The sequence below is a fragment of the Nipponia nippon genome, unplaced genomic scaffold (assembly GCF_047370975.1).
Source record: "Nipponia nippon isolate SJK-2023a ecotype South Korea unplaced genomic scaffold, ASM4737097v1 scaffold_1, whole genome shotgun sequence".
Classification (NCBI taxonomy): Eukaryota; Metazoa; Chordata; class Aves; order Pelecaniformes; family Threskiornithidae; genus Nipponia; species Nipponia nippon.
Window position 1 is genome coordinate 20765405 of NW_028262290.1, and position 18682 is coordinate 20784086.

At 35.3% G+C, this 18682-nt stretch overlaps 1 protein-coding gene across 8 annotated transcripts in view; it reads right to left on the reverse strand.

Annotated features, from left to right (window-relative positions):
- Nucleotides 1-18682, reverse strand: part of OXR1 (oxidation resistance 1) — a 301246-nt gene that overhangs the window by 33400 nt on the left and 249164 nt on the right. For all 8 annotated transcript variants that reach the window (XM_087747554.1, XM_087747582.1, XM_087747562.1 and 5 more), the window contains 4 exons: nt 15629-15813; nt 11404-12197; nt 7352-7520; nt 4017-4179 (listed from right to left, as the gene is read on the reverse strand). In XM_087747554.1, coding sequence (XP_087603680.1) covers nt 4017-4179; nt 7352-7520; nt 11404-12197; nt 15629-15813 — 1311 coding nt within the window. The remainder of the gene's footprint in view (nt 1-4016; nt 4180-7351; nt 7521-11403; nt 12198-15628; nt 15814-18682) is intronic.

The following is an 18682-nucleotide window of genomic DNA, read 5'->3' on the forward strand; positions in this document are numbered from 1 at the left end:
TGAATTAAAAAAGTTAGAGTCTGTAAGAAAGGTTCTACAAAATAATGTATACTGGGCAGCACTTCTTTCTTCAAGTTGTTCTATGACCAAGTGTGGTTCATAATTTGTGCTCCGATCTGTTGGAATTTTGTTTGTTTGGTTTTGTTTTTTTAAAATATACAACATATATGCAACGGAATAACATTTATCCTTTACAGGGAATGTCAACAATACTCCTTTTAGAAAAGCAATCTTTTATGCAGCCATAAGAAACTATTAGCAGTTATTATATAGGAACAGGAAATAGTTGTGTTACTTGAAAACTCATTTCTCAACCAGGATTTGGAGACTGTAGGAGAATTCAAGCAGTTTTTCCTTTTCACTCATCTTAAACTTCATAAAACCAATCCTATTAGCAGTGCTTGAGGAGCCATCCCTGCTTTCAAATACTATGGTACCATGCCTTTACCAACACCAGGTGACAACTCCTTAAGGCTTTCAATCTGTGGTACTAATTGGCACCAAAATGTTCATGCATCAGCAGCTATCTAACAGCAAGCACCTTAACACTACATCATTAATTTCTACACACATTACTATATACACAACTTGACCTTAAAAAGGAAACAAAATTAGACCATAAAGCACCGATGGAAGTTGTTTCCAAGGCACTGCACAACAGGAACAGTCAGCTTGCTGTCAAATCTTGCCATGTTTAGATGCAAGTACAGAATATGCTTTGGAGAAAGTATTTGTTTATCAACACATGGGCTTCTAAACAGTATTATTTGTGCTAACAGATAAAGAAAGTCATTAGCACTTGAACTTATACACACTAATTAATAAAAAGAATACCATGATATATATACGCTTTATATCCCCAAGGCTCAGTAGAGATGGTAAAAAAGAAAAACAAACCAAAAACCCCCACGCAACCCAAAATGCCCTCTTCCTTGGAATATGCCCATTCTCTTAAGTACAAGAAGGTAAAAGAGAAATTTGAGGAAAACGGATGGGGATAACACACCAAGAACCTAGCAGAACAGTTTCATTTCTTACATAATTTATAAAATAAAATTATTGTCTATTCATTCCTAGTGGACACCAGAGACAAGTTTTTAGCATGGACTGATCTTATGTGAAGGAGTATCCTTTTTAGAGAGCTTTGCCAATGGGACAGGCAGAGGCCTCTCAGGAAGGCAGATACTGAGGAACATCATCAGCAACAGGAGCTACAAGGTACCCCACACAGGCTCTGTTTTAAACTCTAAGGAACTGACAACTATACATTAGTCACCTTTGCTGATGATAATGTTAGATAGTAGTAGATTCATGGTTATTTCTAATAAGTCAGTTATCTATTTTAGGTGTGTAGCATATAATAGAAAAAGAATCAGCTAAAGGAGTCCCTGGATTTTTTTTTTTTTGGACACTTTATTCAGTGCCATGTTTGATCAAACTAGTGTTTAACATGACAGCAGGATTCTTGATCTCTTTGCCACTAGATCAGCTGAGGTTACATCTATCGGATTACTTCAGGGAAAAGGCTGATAGGAAATAGACTACTCTCTATACAGGTAGAAGAAGAAAGCATAAGCAGATGAAAAATTGGAGTAAGTTCAAAGTAAGAGTTCAGTCCTATTCACTGATCCATTTAATAAACCTGTAAACCAACCCCTCCTACTTGTTTTATATGTTACTGATCTTTGCTTTTGCTTGTTCCTTCTTCCCATAATAGCTTTTCCACTAAAATGCACTGTACTGCCTTAAAGCCTCTTGATAAAAAGCTGCAGCTGAATGTGTTTACATAGGACTATCAAAGAAGCAAAAGCTGTCTCAGAGCACCACACCTGGGTTACCCATTAATCCTCTTCCCTGTTTCTCCAGTTTTAAGATATTGTACAGTGATAGCAGAGAACACTTTTTGGAAGAGAAAGCTACTCTACTAGCTTCCTCTTTCGGTAAATGAACAGTACTTCATGATACATTTGTACATCAAGATTTCGCTTTCCATTTCCCTTCCACCCTAAGTTTCCCATCACTGTGTTCTGAAGAAGGCAGCGTATTTTTCATCTTAATACCCACAAAAAGGTTTCAATGACACTGTTCACCTGTCATCTTAGATTACACCTGGATCAAGAGCTGACAGAGAAAAAGCTTGTTGGATTGAAGGAAGTAAGTATATTGATTAAAAATAATGACTGAAATTCAATGGGAATAATGGGTATGACAACAAACAGCTGCAATTCCCTGCATGTACTGATACTTTCTGGCACACATGTTAAAAGCCACTAAAATGCAGTTGTATGTAATGACAGGTTGAACCATCTGGTACTGTCAAACATATCTGATTAAAAAGTTAATTTTTAACAGCTTTCAGATTTGTGCTAGAAGTCAGTCATAAGAAGTCACATTACTCAAGTTAAAATGCACAGAAGACCACATTAGCATATTCCTTGTACTTGCATAACATCTTTTTTTAAAAAAGTCATCCATCTCACTAATCACACTAACTTCTAAATCCAGACAATTATTATTTGACAATCTTAAGAGAAAAAAACCTGACATAATTTTCACATAACACATATGGAAATAACAGTGTTTTTGAAATAGGTCTTTTACAATTGTTTCTAGAGGAGGCCTAAATAAAAGCTGAAGGCATGACCTCATTCTGTAGTAAATAACTTACAGATTTTAATACATGTAGGAAAAGGATTGCCGCTACTATCTTCAGAAATAACTCCTAAAAAAGTTATAACATTTAATTCTGAAGAAAAATTTATATTATTATTTTCTGTGGAAATTATTCTGTAAGTTTTAAAACATCAAATACTTATAAAGGCTTTGAGGAAGAGGCAACACCAAAATACACTGCTAGTAAAAATACTTGAGCAATATATATGCTGAAAATATTAAGATTACAAAGACTTGCTTTTATGATACTAATTTCAGTGTCTCAAAGCAAAAATGCTCCATGCAAAATCACTGAGCTGCAGAGACAGTGTTTTGTAACGACAGCCTAATACTTCAGCTGAGTATGTGAGAGGCTTGAAGTCAGAGTGCTACTATGAATCTAAATTTTGGAGCCAAGACGACGACTGTTACCCATAGTTAGACAACTGCAATTTTTTAAAGTTTGTAAGTTTGGGTTTTTTCTTTTTTTTTTTTTTTTTTTTTTTACACTGTACATAAAACAGAAGCATAGACTTCCTTAATTTCAACATGCTCCATTGAGGGGCAGTGGGGAATGGGAAGAAAAAGGAAAATCAGTCTTATAATCAGAGATTGCAATTGCTGCCCTGAGACTCAAGTTAAACAGTACTGATGGGATACTTCTACAATATATATGACAAGAATCATCAAACTTTTGACTGACACTTGGATGTACAAGACTACAAGTGCTTTAACTGTATGTACACTACAAAACAAAACCATGTAGACATGTAAAGATGTGTCCATAGAAACACAGTGGACACAGATTCACATGGGAGAAATGTGTTTGTTACAAAAAAAATAAAGAGAGAGTTCCAGTTACAGTATATTTCTAAAATCCGTGCAACAATATCTTAATATATGAAGAAGTTGTAACTGAGAAGTTATTACTGGATTGTTGGAAAAAACACATCATTAATAGATTAATTTTCCTTTTTTGTTGTCTCATCCCTGTTTTGAGACTTACCAATAAGTATTCAACATTCTAGATACAGGAATAATAAGTAAACTGTCAGTCTACTTGACTGAAAACTAAGTCTGCTTCATCGAAGTTGCAACTTCTTTGCTGTACTCACATTCCTTTCAACTCTGAGATTTAAGTTACAATTTGCTCCATACAAGAACGACTTGCAATTGTGAAATGTTGCCCTGAACTGATGTTAGAGCAAAGCATTAGGATGGCATAAACTAAACAGTCATGATCATAGTAAGCAAACTAATAAAGCACATTGTTTTTTAATACTTTCATAGGAACATAGTTAAAATAGTGTTAAATACTTTCCAATAAGAAAAACAAAGCAATCTTTGACACTGTCCTTCCTTACCTCCCACTCTTTAGCAGCATCTTCAGTAGTAGATTCTTCACTAGTTTCAGGCTCTTCCTTCTTTTTTACCACTATAAATCCCGGTTCCCGAAGGGATTCCCCAGTATCTTCTGCATATATCTCTGGACTCCACTGGATAAAGAAGACATACAAGTGATCTGTCCTGGAGAAGTGAAGTAATGATACAAAAAAGAAAAACGAGGTAAGTTTGTGATCTTTTAGGTCATGTCTAATAATTATGAAGTATTTAAGGTTAAAATGAAAATACTTACTATTTCACGTTTTACTAAATATCAGAGACTTTCGAAAAAAGCTAGTTAGTATTTTTTTTTCTCCTTTTTAATTATACAAAGCTGACACTGGAGGAAAAACAGGAAAGAAGTTGGCAACTGACTAGCTATGTTTTCATATACAAGTACAGTCCTTCAAGCACTTCTGTCTTGTTGGAAACCTCTGTTTACAATCAAAATAACTGCCAAAAGAAAGCACTAGAGATTCATATTTTATTTAAAAAGCATTACATACAAACATAAACAAAACTGGAATTTAAAAATGCCTTCATGTCTGTTTTCCCCACCCCTGAAGAAGAGCTCAACAGTCCCAAGACATGTAACCAAAATTATACAGACTGTGATAATTACTACAGGTATAAGAAAATAAGGCTGAAAGTGTGCATATATATATAGCTTGATCATAAACTACAGACTCTTCTAACTGCAGTACCGCGGTAAGTATCAAGATACAAAAGTTACCTCCTTTTAAGTTATCTGCCACAAATGGCATGGTTCTCCACTTTGGAAGAACAAAATGCCCAAATTCCCAGAAGAAAGTTATTTACAAACCTAATAGATGTCAGCCTATACTGTATAAATATTTCCTATAGGTGCACAGATGGAGCATTTAGAAAAAAAGGATATGCAATGAATCCACTAGTATCTCTTCATCATGGGAAAGACAGCTTCAGAGCCAGAGCTTTATTACGAAGCTCTGATTATGCAGAGTTTGAATATTCCTTAGGTTTCTCTTCAGAGATATTCGCTATAGTGATACTGGATTAGCATGAAGAACAATATTTGGACTTTTCCCCCCCCCACCCCCTCCTTACTAAATCCTTGCAAAACTCCATACTGGAAGAACAGCAAAAGATATGGAGCAGCAAAGTCTCTCAAAACTGCAGCTATAATGTTTCATCTGCCTCTATGCCTAAAAGGATGCAGCACACAGGTGTGTAACAATAGTCTCTGAACAGGGTCAGTTATTCAAAGTCACCCTTGTTAAAATTAAGGTTCCTGGATAGCACTGACAAAAGGAAAAAAAAAAGACAAATCTTTCTCTGAGAGTAAGAGAGAATAAAACATTTCAGATGCATAAGGCTAGATAAGTTCTATGACAAAGTCATAACAAGAAGCTGCAGGCTCCCCATGCACTGAATGAGGTATCAATTTTAAAAAGTCTTACAAAAGTAGGAAAATTTTTTTAATAAATCCTGACTTTAACTTTTTAAGAACTTGAAATTGTGTATAATTATAGCAGTTAAAAAAGTAAATAAAACCTGATGCTTAAGGAACTAAGACAATCCTTCCCAGACTGGCTCATTTGAGATTAAGAACACTGAAATAATGCAGGTTTATCAGATAACTACTTTTTTCTCTTTCTTACCACTAGGTGACAAAGACAGCTGGGTTGACACTAAATATTTTGACCTATGCAGAGTAGCACCCAGGAAGGCTGACACTGAATTAAGAAAACAGACACCCCACTACCACCACATGCAACTTTTTGTGTACAAAAACATAGGACACACATTGGATGGATAAAGAACAGACTACTAATTCCCCATGCAGTTAAAGAGAGAAACCCTTCATAGATGGAGTAATTTCCAAGGAGATCAGATATAGACTGTAAACTAAGAACTATTTCTGAAATAGATGATAAATTCTGCCTTATGCTGAAGATAAGTACTTGCTCTGCTACAGTAGAAATAACTGAAACAGGCAGTAATGATTTTAATTAGCTGACCTAGACATCATTGCCATATGTGAAACATTTATCTGTTTTCAAATTAAAATGTGATACGAATAGAACAAGAAAATTTGAGTTGACTGTAACCACAAAAGGTCACCTGGCCAAGGCAGGATTAGCTATACCAGAATCAGCATGACAGACATTTGTCTCAAGAAATTGCATAATCTCCACCACTTAGAGGTAGTGGGGGTGATGTTTAAAAGCAGGTTACTGATGTGCTAGCATAGACTTGATTCTCCCTGTTGGAAAACTCAAATAATTTAATGTAATTTCAGTCCATTACACATCTCCATTCACAGTGGACAGGAAAAAAAGACTACTGCCTTTCTTGTTGCAGCCAACTTTTAAGTATGAAATGATTTTATGTTTGTAATCAACCTTTTCTCCTTTAGATTAAAGAACCCCACTTACTTCTAATTTTCTTTATATGTTACACTTTCTAGGCATTAATTAGTCTTGCTGCTTTCCTCAGGACTCTCTCCAATTGATCCATATCTGTCCTCAACTGCAGTGCCTCAACTGGACATTCTATGCCATTCAGCTCAAAAGAAAAGATGGAAAAGTGACTTGATCATTGTGTGTAGGTATTTAAACAAGATGATAGCTGATAGTTTTTTGTTGTTTTTTCTTTCTCTTTCCCCCCCCCTCTTCTGACAAGGATACAATAATCTCCAATACCCCCAAAAATCACATTCAACTTGAAAATAAATCAGTTTCCTAGCAGTAAAGATCATTTAAGAATTCAAGACTTTATCAGTGAGTGAGCATGGACATCTCATGTCTTTGAATCACTGCAACAAACTTAGATATTTTTTCCAGTAGATATATTTAAGTTGCTTCCTGGAAAAGCTTTATGTTCCATATAAAAAGATAAGACAAAAGAACTCCCACTAGCTCTTCTGAACTCAGAGCTCTAAGAAGTAGAGAGAATTTTTAGAAAGTTTCCAAGTAATGGGAAGCACAGAGTATGACATTAAAAACTTTGTTGCAGAACTCACTTCCTTCACCAGACACCACTTACTTGAATCTTTCTTTCATTTTTTATTTGCTACAAACACAAGCCTAAATACTACCATGAGAAACTATTGGCTGAACCTACAAGTAACTCAAGTAAATCAGTAAAACTTTAGTATGGTAATGAGGTATTCCAGTGTTAAGTACAAGCCAATCATCAATATGCTCAGCTGTTGACCCTTTTTTGTGTTGCTTTATAGACACAGTCACTGAAAAATTTTGAATGGTGCAGTAAACAAAAAAACCTCGAATACCTATTGGAAAGTGTTGATTTTTACAGTCTACCTCCTTCTTACCTTTCTTGTGGAACAGCAAACCAGTACTCATGTTTTTTATCCCTCTGTGCATACTGTTGCATTGATGCACTTGCTTGTGAAACAAATGTTTTTCTCATGGGTTTTCCAACCCTGAGACGCAGAAACTTGTGAGACCGATGCCGTCTTTTTTCTTTCGTAAGAGAAGAGCCTATTAGTAAAGAAAAAGTAAGCTATCCACAATGTACAAAAGAACTTAAAATTATTAGCCAATTTTGTATTAGGCAATACAGGTATATAGGACGTTTATATAAATAATAGGAGATGAGGTAACATAGGTAGTAATAATTACCTGTCCTTTTTTTGTTACGTGAATTGCATCAGCAGAATTAACTTCAGAGTACAAAACATTTGAATAATTCTAACATTCATTTCTGCTTATGATAGTCTGTCATCCATGCTTGAAAGTATTTCAGAAGGTATTCTCAATGCATATCCCACAACACTGAATTAGACAACCCTCCCACTGCTCAAAAGATATTCCACATATGTGCAAAATATACAGCGTTAAGTAAGTACTTAGGCTTGATTCACATATGTCAAAGCTGTTCATTAGTTACTTTTCATTTAAAAAAGAAGAGCTCTGGCACTACTAATAGAAGATTGAGATGAATTTTAATTTGTTAGCTATATCAAACACTTCAAAAGTATGAACACCACTTCAGGATGAAGTATACTGGATGTTGCGGTACAGCATTTTACCCTTTAGTGGTAAATTAGAATTATATGATTACCCTCAAGGTCTGGATTGTCAAGTCAGCACAAGGTAAAGGAAGAAGCCTTCTCAAAATTGTTTCTTTGCTAGATTAATTGTCCAAATCCTAGAACATGAGTTCCAGCCACAAGAGACTTTTTGAAGCGAAGAAAGAAAATGTAAATTTAAGAGTTCTTATGATCAGCTATGACAACAAAGGATTTATCCTACCTCTGGTGTTACCTGTACATACAGGTATGTTCCAATTTTCTAGGACACTCATCTTTTAACAGCTGAAGTTCTCATTCAGTGTCTATGCAGACTACAGATACACTAAGCATAGAAAATATCACCTTCTTGATCTATAAAAAAACTCCACTGTATGTTTTCCTCAATCAGATTTTCACCATAAAGTTTAGAATAGCACTGTTCCACAAAATCAGCAAGTGTTGAAATGTGAGCCTCCTAATTTTCAGTTACAACATTTTAGAATTATACCTGCAGTATACAGTACGGTGGAATATGCATGGTCATAATATGCATGACTTGGAAGTATTTTATAAATCTGTAAGCTCCAAGGTAAACTATCAGATTAAAAAAACCCAAACAAAACCAAAACAAAAAGAACCCAAAATAAACAAAAAACCTGTTTCATAGAACTGGCACATAAACTTTGTGGCAGTGTTAGAGAAGTACTCCTAAAATAATCTGATATTTGGGATTTAGGTTGTTCAGATGCAGCAGTTTAGAACTTCTCTGATCTAGAGCTCAGAGAAGTGGGATTTGTGCCATACCTTAAAAAAAAAAAAAAGTAAGATTATAGTTCCAGCTAGCAGAGAGAATGAAAACAGTTTAACCCTGTCCCCAAATCTCAAAAGGACTATTTAAGATGCTTTTTTTCATGTGTTCTCCAATATATTTTTCTATATTTGACAGAGAATTCATCAGAAAAAAAAAATTTAGTACTGGCTATTGTGTCTCATGCTTTTTTTTTTTTCCTTTCAATTTCTGCCAATATCCAGCTAGCTAAGCAGCAAACAGACATGTTATCTTTAATGAGATTTCAGCTTGTTTACACACACACAGAACTATAGACCATTACAATTTCTCCAAAGTATCAACTACATCTAGCTTTTATTTCAGTCCAGTAGTCAATATAAGTGTCTGTAAAAATAGAGAATATAAAAGACTCCTGAGTAATAATAATAATAAAAAAAAAAAACAAAGGAGGCCTTTTTAGCTATTCTAGTCCACTCAGTTATCAACTTGCATTGCATCACCTGTACAACATTCAGAACAAATAAATCATTAATTCCAAACTCAGAAACATTTGACCTCTGTGTAGATCAAGAAATGGTAGTTCCCAAAAACCTAGATACTCAAAACTCCCATAAAAGAGAAGAAATTCAATTAAGTCCTTGCTATATGCAGGAAATAAAAATACTATCTAGGTAACTTAATGATACAAAACTAAAGTGTGACTACTAGAGTTTTAGTCCAATAGACACGATATCAGAAAATGTTTACAGTGTTTCAATTTTTTTAATGACCTAGCGTTTTTAGTGACCTACTGTTAATAGACCTGTCATATTTAGTCTTCGATGACCTTCATCAAGAGTTAAGCAATAGATCTATGCTTTTATCTTGGCTCTGTTTAAACATGCCTGTAGACAAAGCCAGTAGAAGCTTCACCAAATCTATCTAGATTGAGAAATATTAATTCATAATTTACTGTTTTATTTGTATTCTGCTAATACAACATGCAAGAATAAGAAACACACAATAATTCCAACTGAAGCCAGACTGAAGTCATTAGCACAAATCTCCAAAAAGTAACCTGTGCTTTTTTTTTTTTTCTGTTTTACCCCCACAACCTTCAGCGAGGCTGTACCACCACATGCAGAAGGTTTCTAGCCACACTCCTCTGCCTGCCTGCAGACACTTTCTTGATTATATATGTATATAGTCTGTGACTGTACGAAAAACCTGCAGTCACTCAGTGATACAATCTTCTAGAAAACCAACAAAATTACAGCATCTCATACAACTGAATTACAAATAGTATTCAATTGTACAAAAAGCAGCAATTGTGGGAAAGAACGCTTGCTGCTTGCATTTTTTAAAAGTCACAACCAGCAACTACTGCTAGCTGACATTTTTGCCAGATGATTTCCTCTAATATTTAAGGCATAAAAGCCAATCTTAACACAAAATGATGCAACTATTAATCTGCTTCAAACTTCAAAATTCAGTTACTTCCTTAACAGAAGGATGATAAAAACCCGAAAACTATCATATCAGATTCTGAAGTACAAGATGAATTTCTGTCAACAGAAGAATCTAATATAATCTCAACTATTAATAATCAACATAAACAATTTGACCTTCAAATGCACTTTACATATAATCTATTCGTTTGTGACAGGCATTATAGATATGTTTTCTTTCTAGCCCCCAAAATATTACACAATTAAAACAACTAGTTTATCTCCATTAGCAAGATGGTAAGGGATCAAAAAGTGACCTATGATTTTTTTAAAAAGCAAAATCAACTACATACAGAAACATCTTTAAGTTACTTAAAAAAAGATACAGCATTTTTTATATGGTTTGAGTAACTTCAGACTTTCAAGACAACTTCTGACTAATAATACTAAGGCTTGATCTTTGTGGATGAGTAAAGGTACTCAAGAAATAAAGCTAGCTGTTCCCCATTTTCACAGCATTAATTTCTTACCATCTAGCTCTTATTTATCCTGAGAAACACTTTTTGTATGCTTAACCTTATTCTAGTCAGCATGAACGCATGACAAGATGCATGTGAAACAAAGTTCTGAAAGTATCAGTGTTAAGGCTCCAGTGTTCATTGCTCACATCATAAACCTTAACCACAAGGTAGACACACTATAAATAAGATCAAATTCATTCCCTGAAATTCATTCATACACATGTACACTGGGATCAAAATTTAAGTGACAGCTAGCTGATTGCTACAGAACATTTTTAATTTTGAGCTCTACAGTGACCAATGCATCATGGATCTAATTTTCCAGGCTCATTTAAATCTCCCCTACAAAGATACTGTGTTTTGCTGTGATCATAAATATAATTTCAATGAGGAAAAATGACAGTAACAAAGGTATCCAAGTTTTCAGTTTCCTGAGCAATATTTCCCCATGGGTTTACATAAGGTATATCTTCAAGCCAATGAGAAATGTAGGCAATATATGGGGAGATGTGTTCTACAGAATGAAAAACAATGAAAATTCTGATGAGCTGGAGGGAGACACATCGTAAATCTGAAGGCTAACACTGTATCCGTAAATACTGACTCACTCACCTTCTAATTGCCCATCTCCTGCAGTCACAGTTTTCTGACTAATTTCTTTTTGCGAATCCTGTTGCATGTTTTCTCGTTGCTGTTTGGTTTGTTGCATAGTGTGGGTCTTCCAGAGTTTGCGGAGTTCCTCAACTTCTGTCTCTGAGTCTTGAGTTTGCTCTTTCACTACTTTTCCTTTGCTAGTTGTATCTTTCTTTTGAGAGTTTGTGGTATCTTCACAACGTGGACATTCTTCTCCTGTCTTACTCTCTCCTTCTGGTTCTTTTCCTAGTGAGGAATCTTGATCGTTGCCCACTTCTGCCTCTTTGTTGTGCTTTTCACTACCATGTGATCCTTGCAAAGACTGCTGGAGGACATCTGCAATGTTTTCACTAGGTTCTTGTCCCCCCTTTATAGACATTTCAGCACTTTCTGAACCTAAGCTGTGGGTACCAAACTGTTTAACATTTACAAGCATTTCGGCACTGGGTTTTAAGTCACTGGCAGCTTCATTTGAGTCTGAAATGATTGTTAAACATTCAGCACTAGTCTGGTTTATTGTTTGGACAGATTCTGATGATGCTCCAGAAGATTTGTCTTGTCGAAGCTCATCTGAGGAAACAAGTTCCTCACGTATTGGAGAGAGTTCTGATTCTGTGAAGACATCTTCTGAGAGAGACTCCTCTGTGCTCCTTGGGGCAGTACTAGCACTATCATTGCCTGTATCCCGAATCCTAGAATCCATTTCATCTGTATTGCTCTTTGCAGCTTTCTTGGAATGGCACAGTTCCCTTACAGACAGCTGTTCTACATCTCTGTTGAGCAAATAAGAATGTTGTTATATGTTGATGCCTTTTACATTGAACTCTTTTCTTTACTAAGTTTTGTTTAATGCTGAAAAAATTTAAAGGTGCTCTTAAAAAAAAAAAGAAACTTAAAAAACTTAATCCAGAGCATCAGTAATAGGAAAGAAGAATAAAATATGTTCTTGTCGGTAAGCTTATGGCAGACCTTTTGCCAGCATGACATACATAGGACTTCCCAACTTCATGACATTACTTTCACAAGGAGAAGCTCTCCTATGAAACCAATAAAGATTGTTTAAGATGCTTAAAGTGTAAAAATAAAATAAAAAACAGGGGGAAAACAACAAAAAGCTACACACAACCATAATCTCTAAAGGCAGAAATTTTTCACAACCTTTTAAGATTTGTCTACTAAAGAGGCCAGTACAATTGTATAGAACTGTCCCACTCTATTATGAAGTTGACACCTTGCTCACTGGTAAGATATGAGTGGCAGAAATCATCTGGTCTAACCTTAACTATCTAAGCTAGTCAATGCAGAACAACAGGAACCATCAAGGTAGATCTTATCATTCTGCCCATGGGAAATACCTAACAGTGATTAGTGTCTTCACCAGTCAGGTACCTAACTTTGAGGACACCACTGCTGGGCAAAATAAATCCCAAACTACTTGGTAAAACTGAACAATTTAAAGAGCAGACATCAAATGTTGATAAATAGTGTAAGAAAAAAGCAAGCATAAAAGAACCTATTCTCCCCAAAGCAAATAATCTTATTCAAACCTGCCTTTCAAAATAAGCTAACCAGAAATTCTATGAGTTTTAGAAGAAGAGGACTACAAGGGGACTGCGAACATGCTCAACTATACCTACAGGACTCAAGCTTTTCCACTGTTGTCAAAAGAAACTTGAGCAGTACACAGCCTTCATAAAAAAAATCCTCATGCTTAAACATACTTCTGACTAGACTTCTCAATGCTAACTCCCTTGCTACCACAAGCACATTACATCTTCCATTACCGAGTATCAAATGCTTTTAAGAAGCTTGTACCTTAATCTCCCATCTTGAAGAAGGATAAATCCACTCCACATTTCTACAAAACTTTTTATTCAGTTAGGTCATATTACTGACACTACTGAGACACTGCTAAAATTCAGGATGCTTGCAAAACACATGCACCCTCTTACTCAAGTGTTAACATGAAGCTGATATTAAGCTTGTGCTGATATAGTAATTTTGCTTACAAAGCATGTGGATTAGAGTTTAGGATTTATCCCCTATTAAATTTGGCAGTTTCCTTAATTTTTCAGGATTATGCTGGTAATAGGTGCTCTTGGACAAGCACAACTTAAGGTTCATGAAATCTGTAAAACATCTGTGTGTTTTCATGTATATTTTTTTCCACTTTCAGCATAGATTGTGACATATACAGAAACCATACAACATGAAATTGCAGTTTTAAGAACCAAAGAATCCATCGGGTTTGTGATCAGTTTCCATTATTTTCAGTATTCAGACTTTTTCCAAGTTCAAACAGGTTTGAGAGTTGGCAAAATTGGGAGAGGAGAGGGTTAGTTATAACAGTGGAATATTTAGAAAAAACCCAAATAGTAGGAAACCATGACTTAAGTCTCAAATACCTGAAGACACACAGGTCTTGTCAGATCTAGCTGTAGCTGCTGGGAGTTCTGGTTACAGACAAGAAATTTGAATTTTATTTTCCCCAAAGTTTACAAACATGCCTCAAATTTTAATGAGGTTAAGGCATAAAAGTGCTGGGACTGAAGAAAACACTAGAAGTTAGTGTTCCATTTAATAGTTTATAAAGTTGACAAGAAAGATAAATAAGATTGGACATAGAAGGCTCTGAAAGCACGGTGTGACCTTTCATTATTAAACATGTTTTCATTCCATATACATTTATATTATAAACAAAACATAATAGAAAATGCATGTGCTACAAGAGCACAAAAATCACCAGGGCATGGATGGTAAATTTGTAAGTCAACATTGGGTCATTAAGAAACTAAACATGCTAGGAAAGAGACTTGTTTTGCAACTGCAATATTATGATTCAAACAGGTAGATTAAAAAGAGTCATCTAATTTTCATAACCTCACTACTTGCTCTATATATCAGTTGAAGTAGGAACTATGAACAACTTTTTAAAACTCAATCTGGAAAATAAACTTCCAGAAAGCAATCATGCTGAAGGCATAATCATTCTACATCAAAAGCCCCAAAAGTACTGCTATAGTAGTACATACATTAGTTGCTCTTTCAAGAAACACATGACTTCAGGCAGCAAACAAGACTGTGCCAAGATACCAGTTCACTACCAGGTCTCTGCTGAAACTGAACTTAAAAATGGTATGAGACAAGTTATTTCTTCTGGGTGTCCAGATATGCAAGATTATCAAGAAAGATATGCTTAGCATACTGCCTGTAAGAACTCCAAAAGGGCATTTTTCAGAGTCACTGAGTATCTTTATAGCTTACTTAAAATGGCTGCATTTTTCAGTTACACATCAGGGAAACAGCTTTACTCTTCCGTACATATAGACAACTCTAGCTCGGTTAAAGGAGTTCACTTCCCTGCAGTTAGACAGTCAAGGTACTCTGCAAATGTTTGTGCTTTATATGCTGCAATATGTAGACGTGGCATGATTTTTTAAATCTTTTTTTTTTTTAAATCCTTTTTGGCTTTAATGTTAGGATTCATCCTATTTCTGAGGGCAGTATAAAAATTAGGCAGATAGAATGGAATAAAGATTTTTCATAATGCTATTTAAAGTCAGTTTTAAATGCTAAACACCAGCAATTAAATCTCACCAATCTAAATTCACTCTGTTCACCCCAAACAAGGCTACACCCAAAGGCAAATATGCAGTTCCTCCCCTAGCCAAAAAGGGAAAAAAAATATACTCCTAATGCCACAAAAATATACACAAGCCTCAGAAAATTAGTCTTACAATCATTTATCAGAGCAACAAGAGGGTATGTGAAGCTAGTTTGAGAAGCAAGTGGAAAATGGTAAACAATAAAGATTTGCACCTAAAGCTGTTTAAGTTGGACTTTTCTATTCTGTACATCAGTTTTTAAACTACCGAAGAATCAAAACGCATCTGTTACTGTTTTCATAGCAGGTAAGGGGCAAAAAGAAGTGGTGTGGTACCTCTTGCTATACACTGATTTTTAAAAGAGACTATTAGAGGAAACTAGAATCCATGTATATAGAAGAGGATTTATTCTATACAGTATACAGAATGTGAGAACTTAAGGTAACACAAGCTTTCTCAAGGGTCTTTCCATGCCAATCTTTGACGTTTTTCTTAAAAGGGAAAACAGAAGAAAATGTGGTTTTGCAAGTTCTGTATGGTCAGCAATATGGCTACAGTTCATATTTACTCAAAGCTTTATAAAGGCTATTCTATCTTACATGCTTAATGAATCCTTAATTTTGCTGTCCACAATTTCCTTATACAGAGCAGCTGACATCACTTCTTCCATTGGACACATGATGCCATACTCTTCACAGCCGTTCTCTTGGACCAGAGGATCCATTTTATGAGGATCAAACATTATATTATTTGGCGTCACTAGCAGCACACCATTGACTGTACCCTAAAATGAGAGGGAAAAGAAGAAGTGGTAAATATTCTCCTTTATATTTCAGCTTATTCTCCATTTTCTGGTAGGAAAAGAGCGTTTTCTAATTTGTTTCAAAAGCATCTTTGTATTTCTTTATTTAAGCAACTTTACACAGTTTCTTGAGTTTTGCAGCCATCTGGAAACATAACCATTTTTCTGGGGAAGCAAATTAATACCACCTACATTTCCAAAAGGAAAACAGTTTTGTTCCTCACAGCTACTTAATAGCTGCACTGAATAAAATAAGAGAAACCCTTGCACCCTAAAGGACAGGCTAGGCAGCTTCTCTGAGGTGAGATACATCCTTCCTGGATAACCACAGTGCCTATTGCTAGTTTTGCAAGAAACTTCAAGCACTGTCTAAAACCTGACTCTTAACTCTTAGCATTCTCTACTATTTAATTAAGAACAAAAAAAGAAAGATCATTAAAAAGTCATTTATCTTCGTTTTCTTTACACAAAAGCAACAGCAGTATCCATTCTAACTTAACGGACCTGTTGACTGGTTGGACAAATACATTTATAGAATGAAACTACATTAAAAATATTAAAGATTTTCAAAGATGCAGCTGCACCAAGATGCAGCTTTGGATGGATTTAATCACAATCATACTGCTGCAGTACACAAATACAAGTAGATTTTAAACTAGTATGAAAAAATTTAAAGAAAGTTGATACTCATACTATGAGCTGTAGGGCTCTTACACAATACAGGTACCAAGCTAATTTACAGTATGTTGAATTTTTTTTTTTCCCAAGCATTAGAAACACATGCAAACACCAACACGAGTTGCCTGTTAAGGAAATTCATTGAACTATTAGCGCAGTAGAGTTTAAGCTAAAACTATAAACTGGGGGAAATATAGCTTTAAGCAGGATGATAGTGATTCTCCAGTGATAGATCTTGAATCCTAAGGACTTTACAAATTTAGAAAGACATTCAAAACTTCTGTGCAGGAATCATAAAAGAATTACTTCATGCACTGCTGAAGCTTATCAGGAATTGAATAAATATCCAGCTCACTGATAAACTGTTCACAGTGATTATACACATTGTGTACTGGGGGGCATTGTTTGTTTTCAGTTTTGTTTTAAGACAACATATCAGCAGCACAACTACATTCCTTCCCATTTACAGAAATTTGTTGCCAGCACTGTGATGGTTGATGACCTTCACAGCAGAAAAACAAAGATGCCATATAGTGAGCACAAAATTACAAGTTATAAAAAACAAACCAAAAATAGTATTAAAGCCTACAGCAATGACCAATGGTATCACTATTACAGAAAAATGAAAACAGTCTCAAAAGCAGTTCAGGCATTTGTACTTAAGTACTCTTAGTTGTTTTGTGCCTAGTCAGGTTTTATATGTGCCTTTTAGAGTGCAAAGCATATGCTAAAGACTTTGAAGTCAGCAGAACATATTTACATAACTCTAAGGAGTTTAAGACACTGAAACAAACTGTCACTGCTATTTCTTTCCCAGCAGTGTATTGTGGAAATAGACTTTCAAGGTGCAAAAAGGAACTCCAAAAGGATGACTGTCAACATAAGTCTATATTTGGTTATATCCACTGTAGTCTAGAACATAAATTCAACATGACTGCAAAAGTCAATGAGTCTACTCATAAGAATAATTGCTTCTCTTTACACAAAAATACTACTTCCATAAATTCAGCGCATAACACAAAAAGCAGTATAATTTCTAGATCTGAACTCTTTCATTAAATGACCACACATGAAAGTGGAATTTTATCAATATTCTCCAGATCTGACCCAGAAAAGTCAAGGCCATAGCCTTGATGGCAGTTGGACTAGATTATCATTGTAGGCCCCTTCCAACTGAAATATTCTATTCCTTCACTTCCCACATGCTCCACGTGAATCTTCAGAACAGTCAGGCTGGAGAGAAAAAAAGGTAAGGTTGTATGACTGCTCTAGCTGAAGGATTTAAACATTCAATACCAACTTATAAAATGATGTATTAGTCAGTAGAAGCAATCAGTAATCAAGTTCACTGGAGAACTCCTCATTTCAGACTAAGATTTTGTCTTCACTTGTTCACTATTTCATGAACAAACGATTCTTCCTTGATAAATCACATACACAGGAAGTCTAAAGCTTTTGAGGCTGCAGAGGACTTTAGGTAATAAAAGGAGATGACACTTTCCTATCAAGGGGTGAGCTGTCACAACTGAAATATCACCCATGTCAACAAGTTCCCTGGTTTTATGAAACAAACACAAAATCCAATGCTTTATCTGTGCTCTCAAAAGCAAGTTAAAAGACTGCTTCAGCTGGCAGTCCAGCTCAAAAATTGATTAAAGACTATTTTACTGCAAAATAAGTTGAAAGTTTCATAAGTCCATTTTACATTGCTTATCTGAACACTAGAGTCACAACATTAGAATAACATGTGAGAAGAACCAGTTGCACATCTTCTCATTTCAGTTACCTTGCTTCAGCTTCAATTTTAGCAGTTCAGAAAACACCAACTTACCCCTCCCAAAACCCACAGGCCAGGCTTGTCAATATCTTAAAAAAATGTCATCATATCCAGGACAAAAGTCTGTTTCCAGGGCAAATTTGAATGCCTTTAAAGAAATTGTGTAGTACCTCGTGTCTCAGACACTGAGGAACAAAAGATACAATCCTTCTGCAGGCTAACGTTCAGCCAAAGCAGCGTGCAAGACTACCGACTACATAAGGAAAACAAGTTTAAAGAGACTTTATTGTAAATAGAAGCTTCCTAGAACAGTCTGACAACGACCTGTCTGATGGCAGAAAACCCCCAAACCTGTACATCAGGCAATTGTCCTGGACACGCACGGAAGATTCTAAA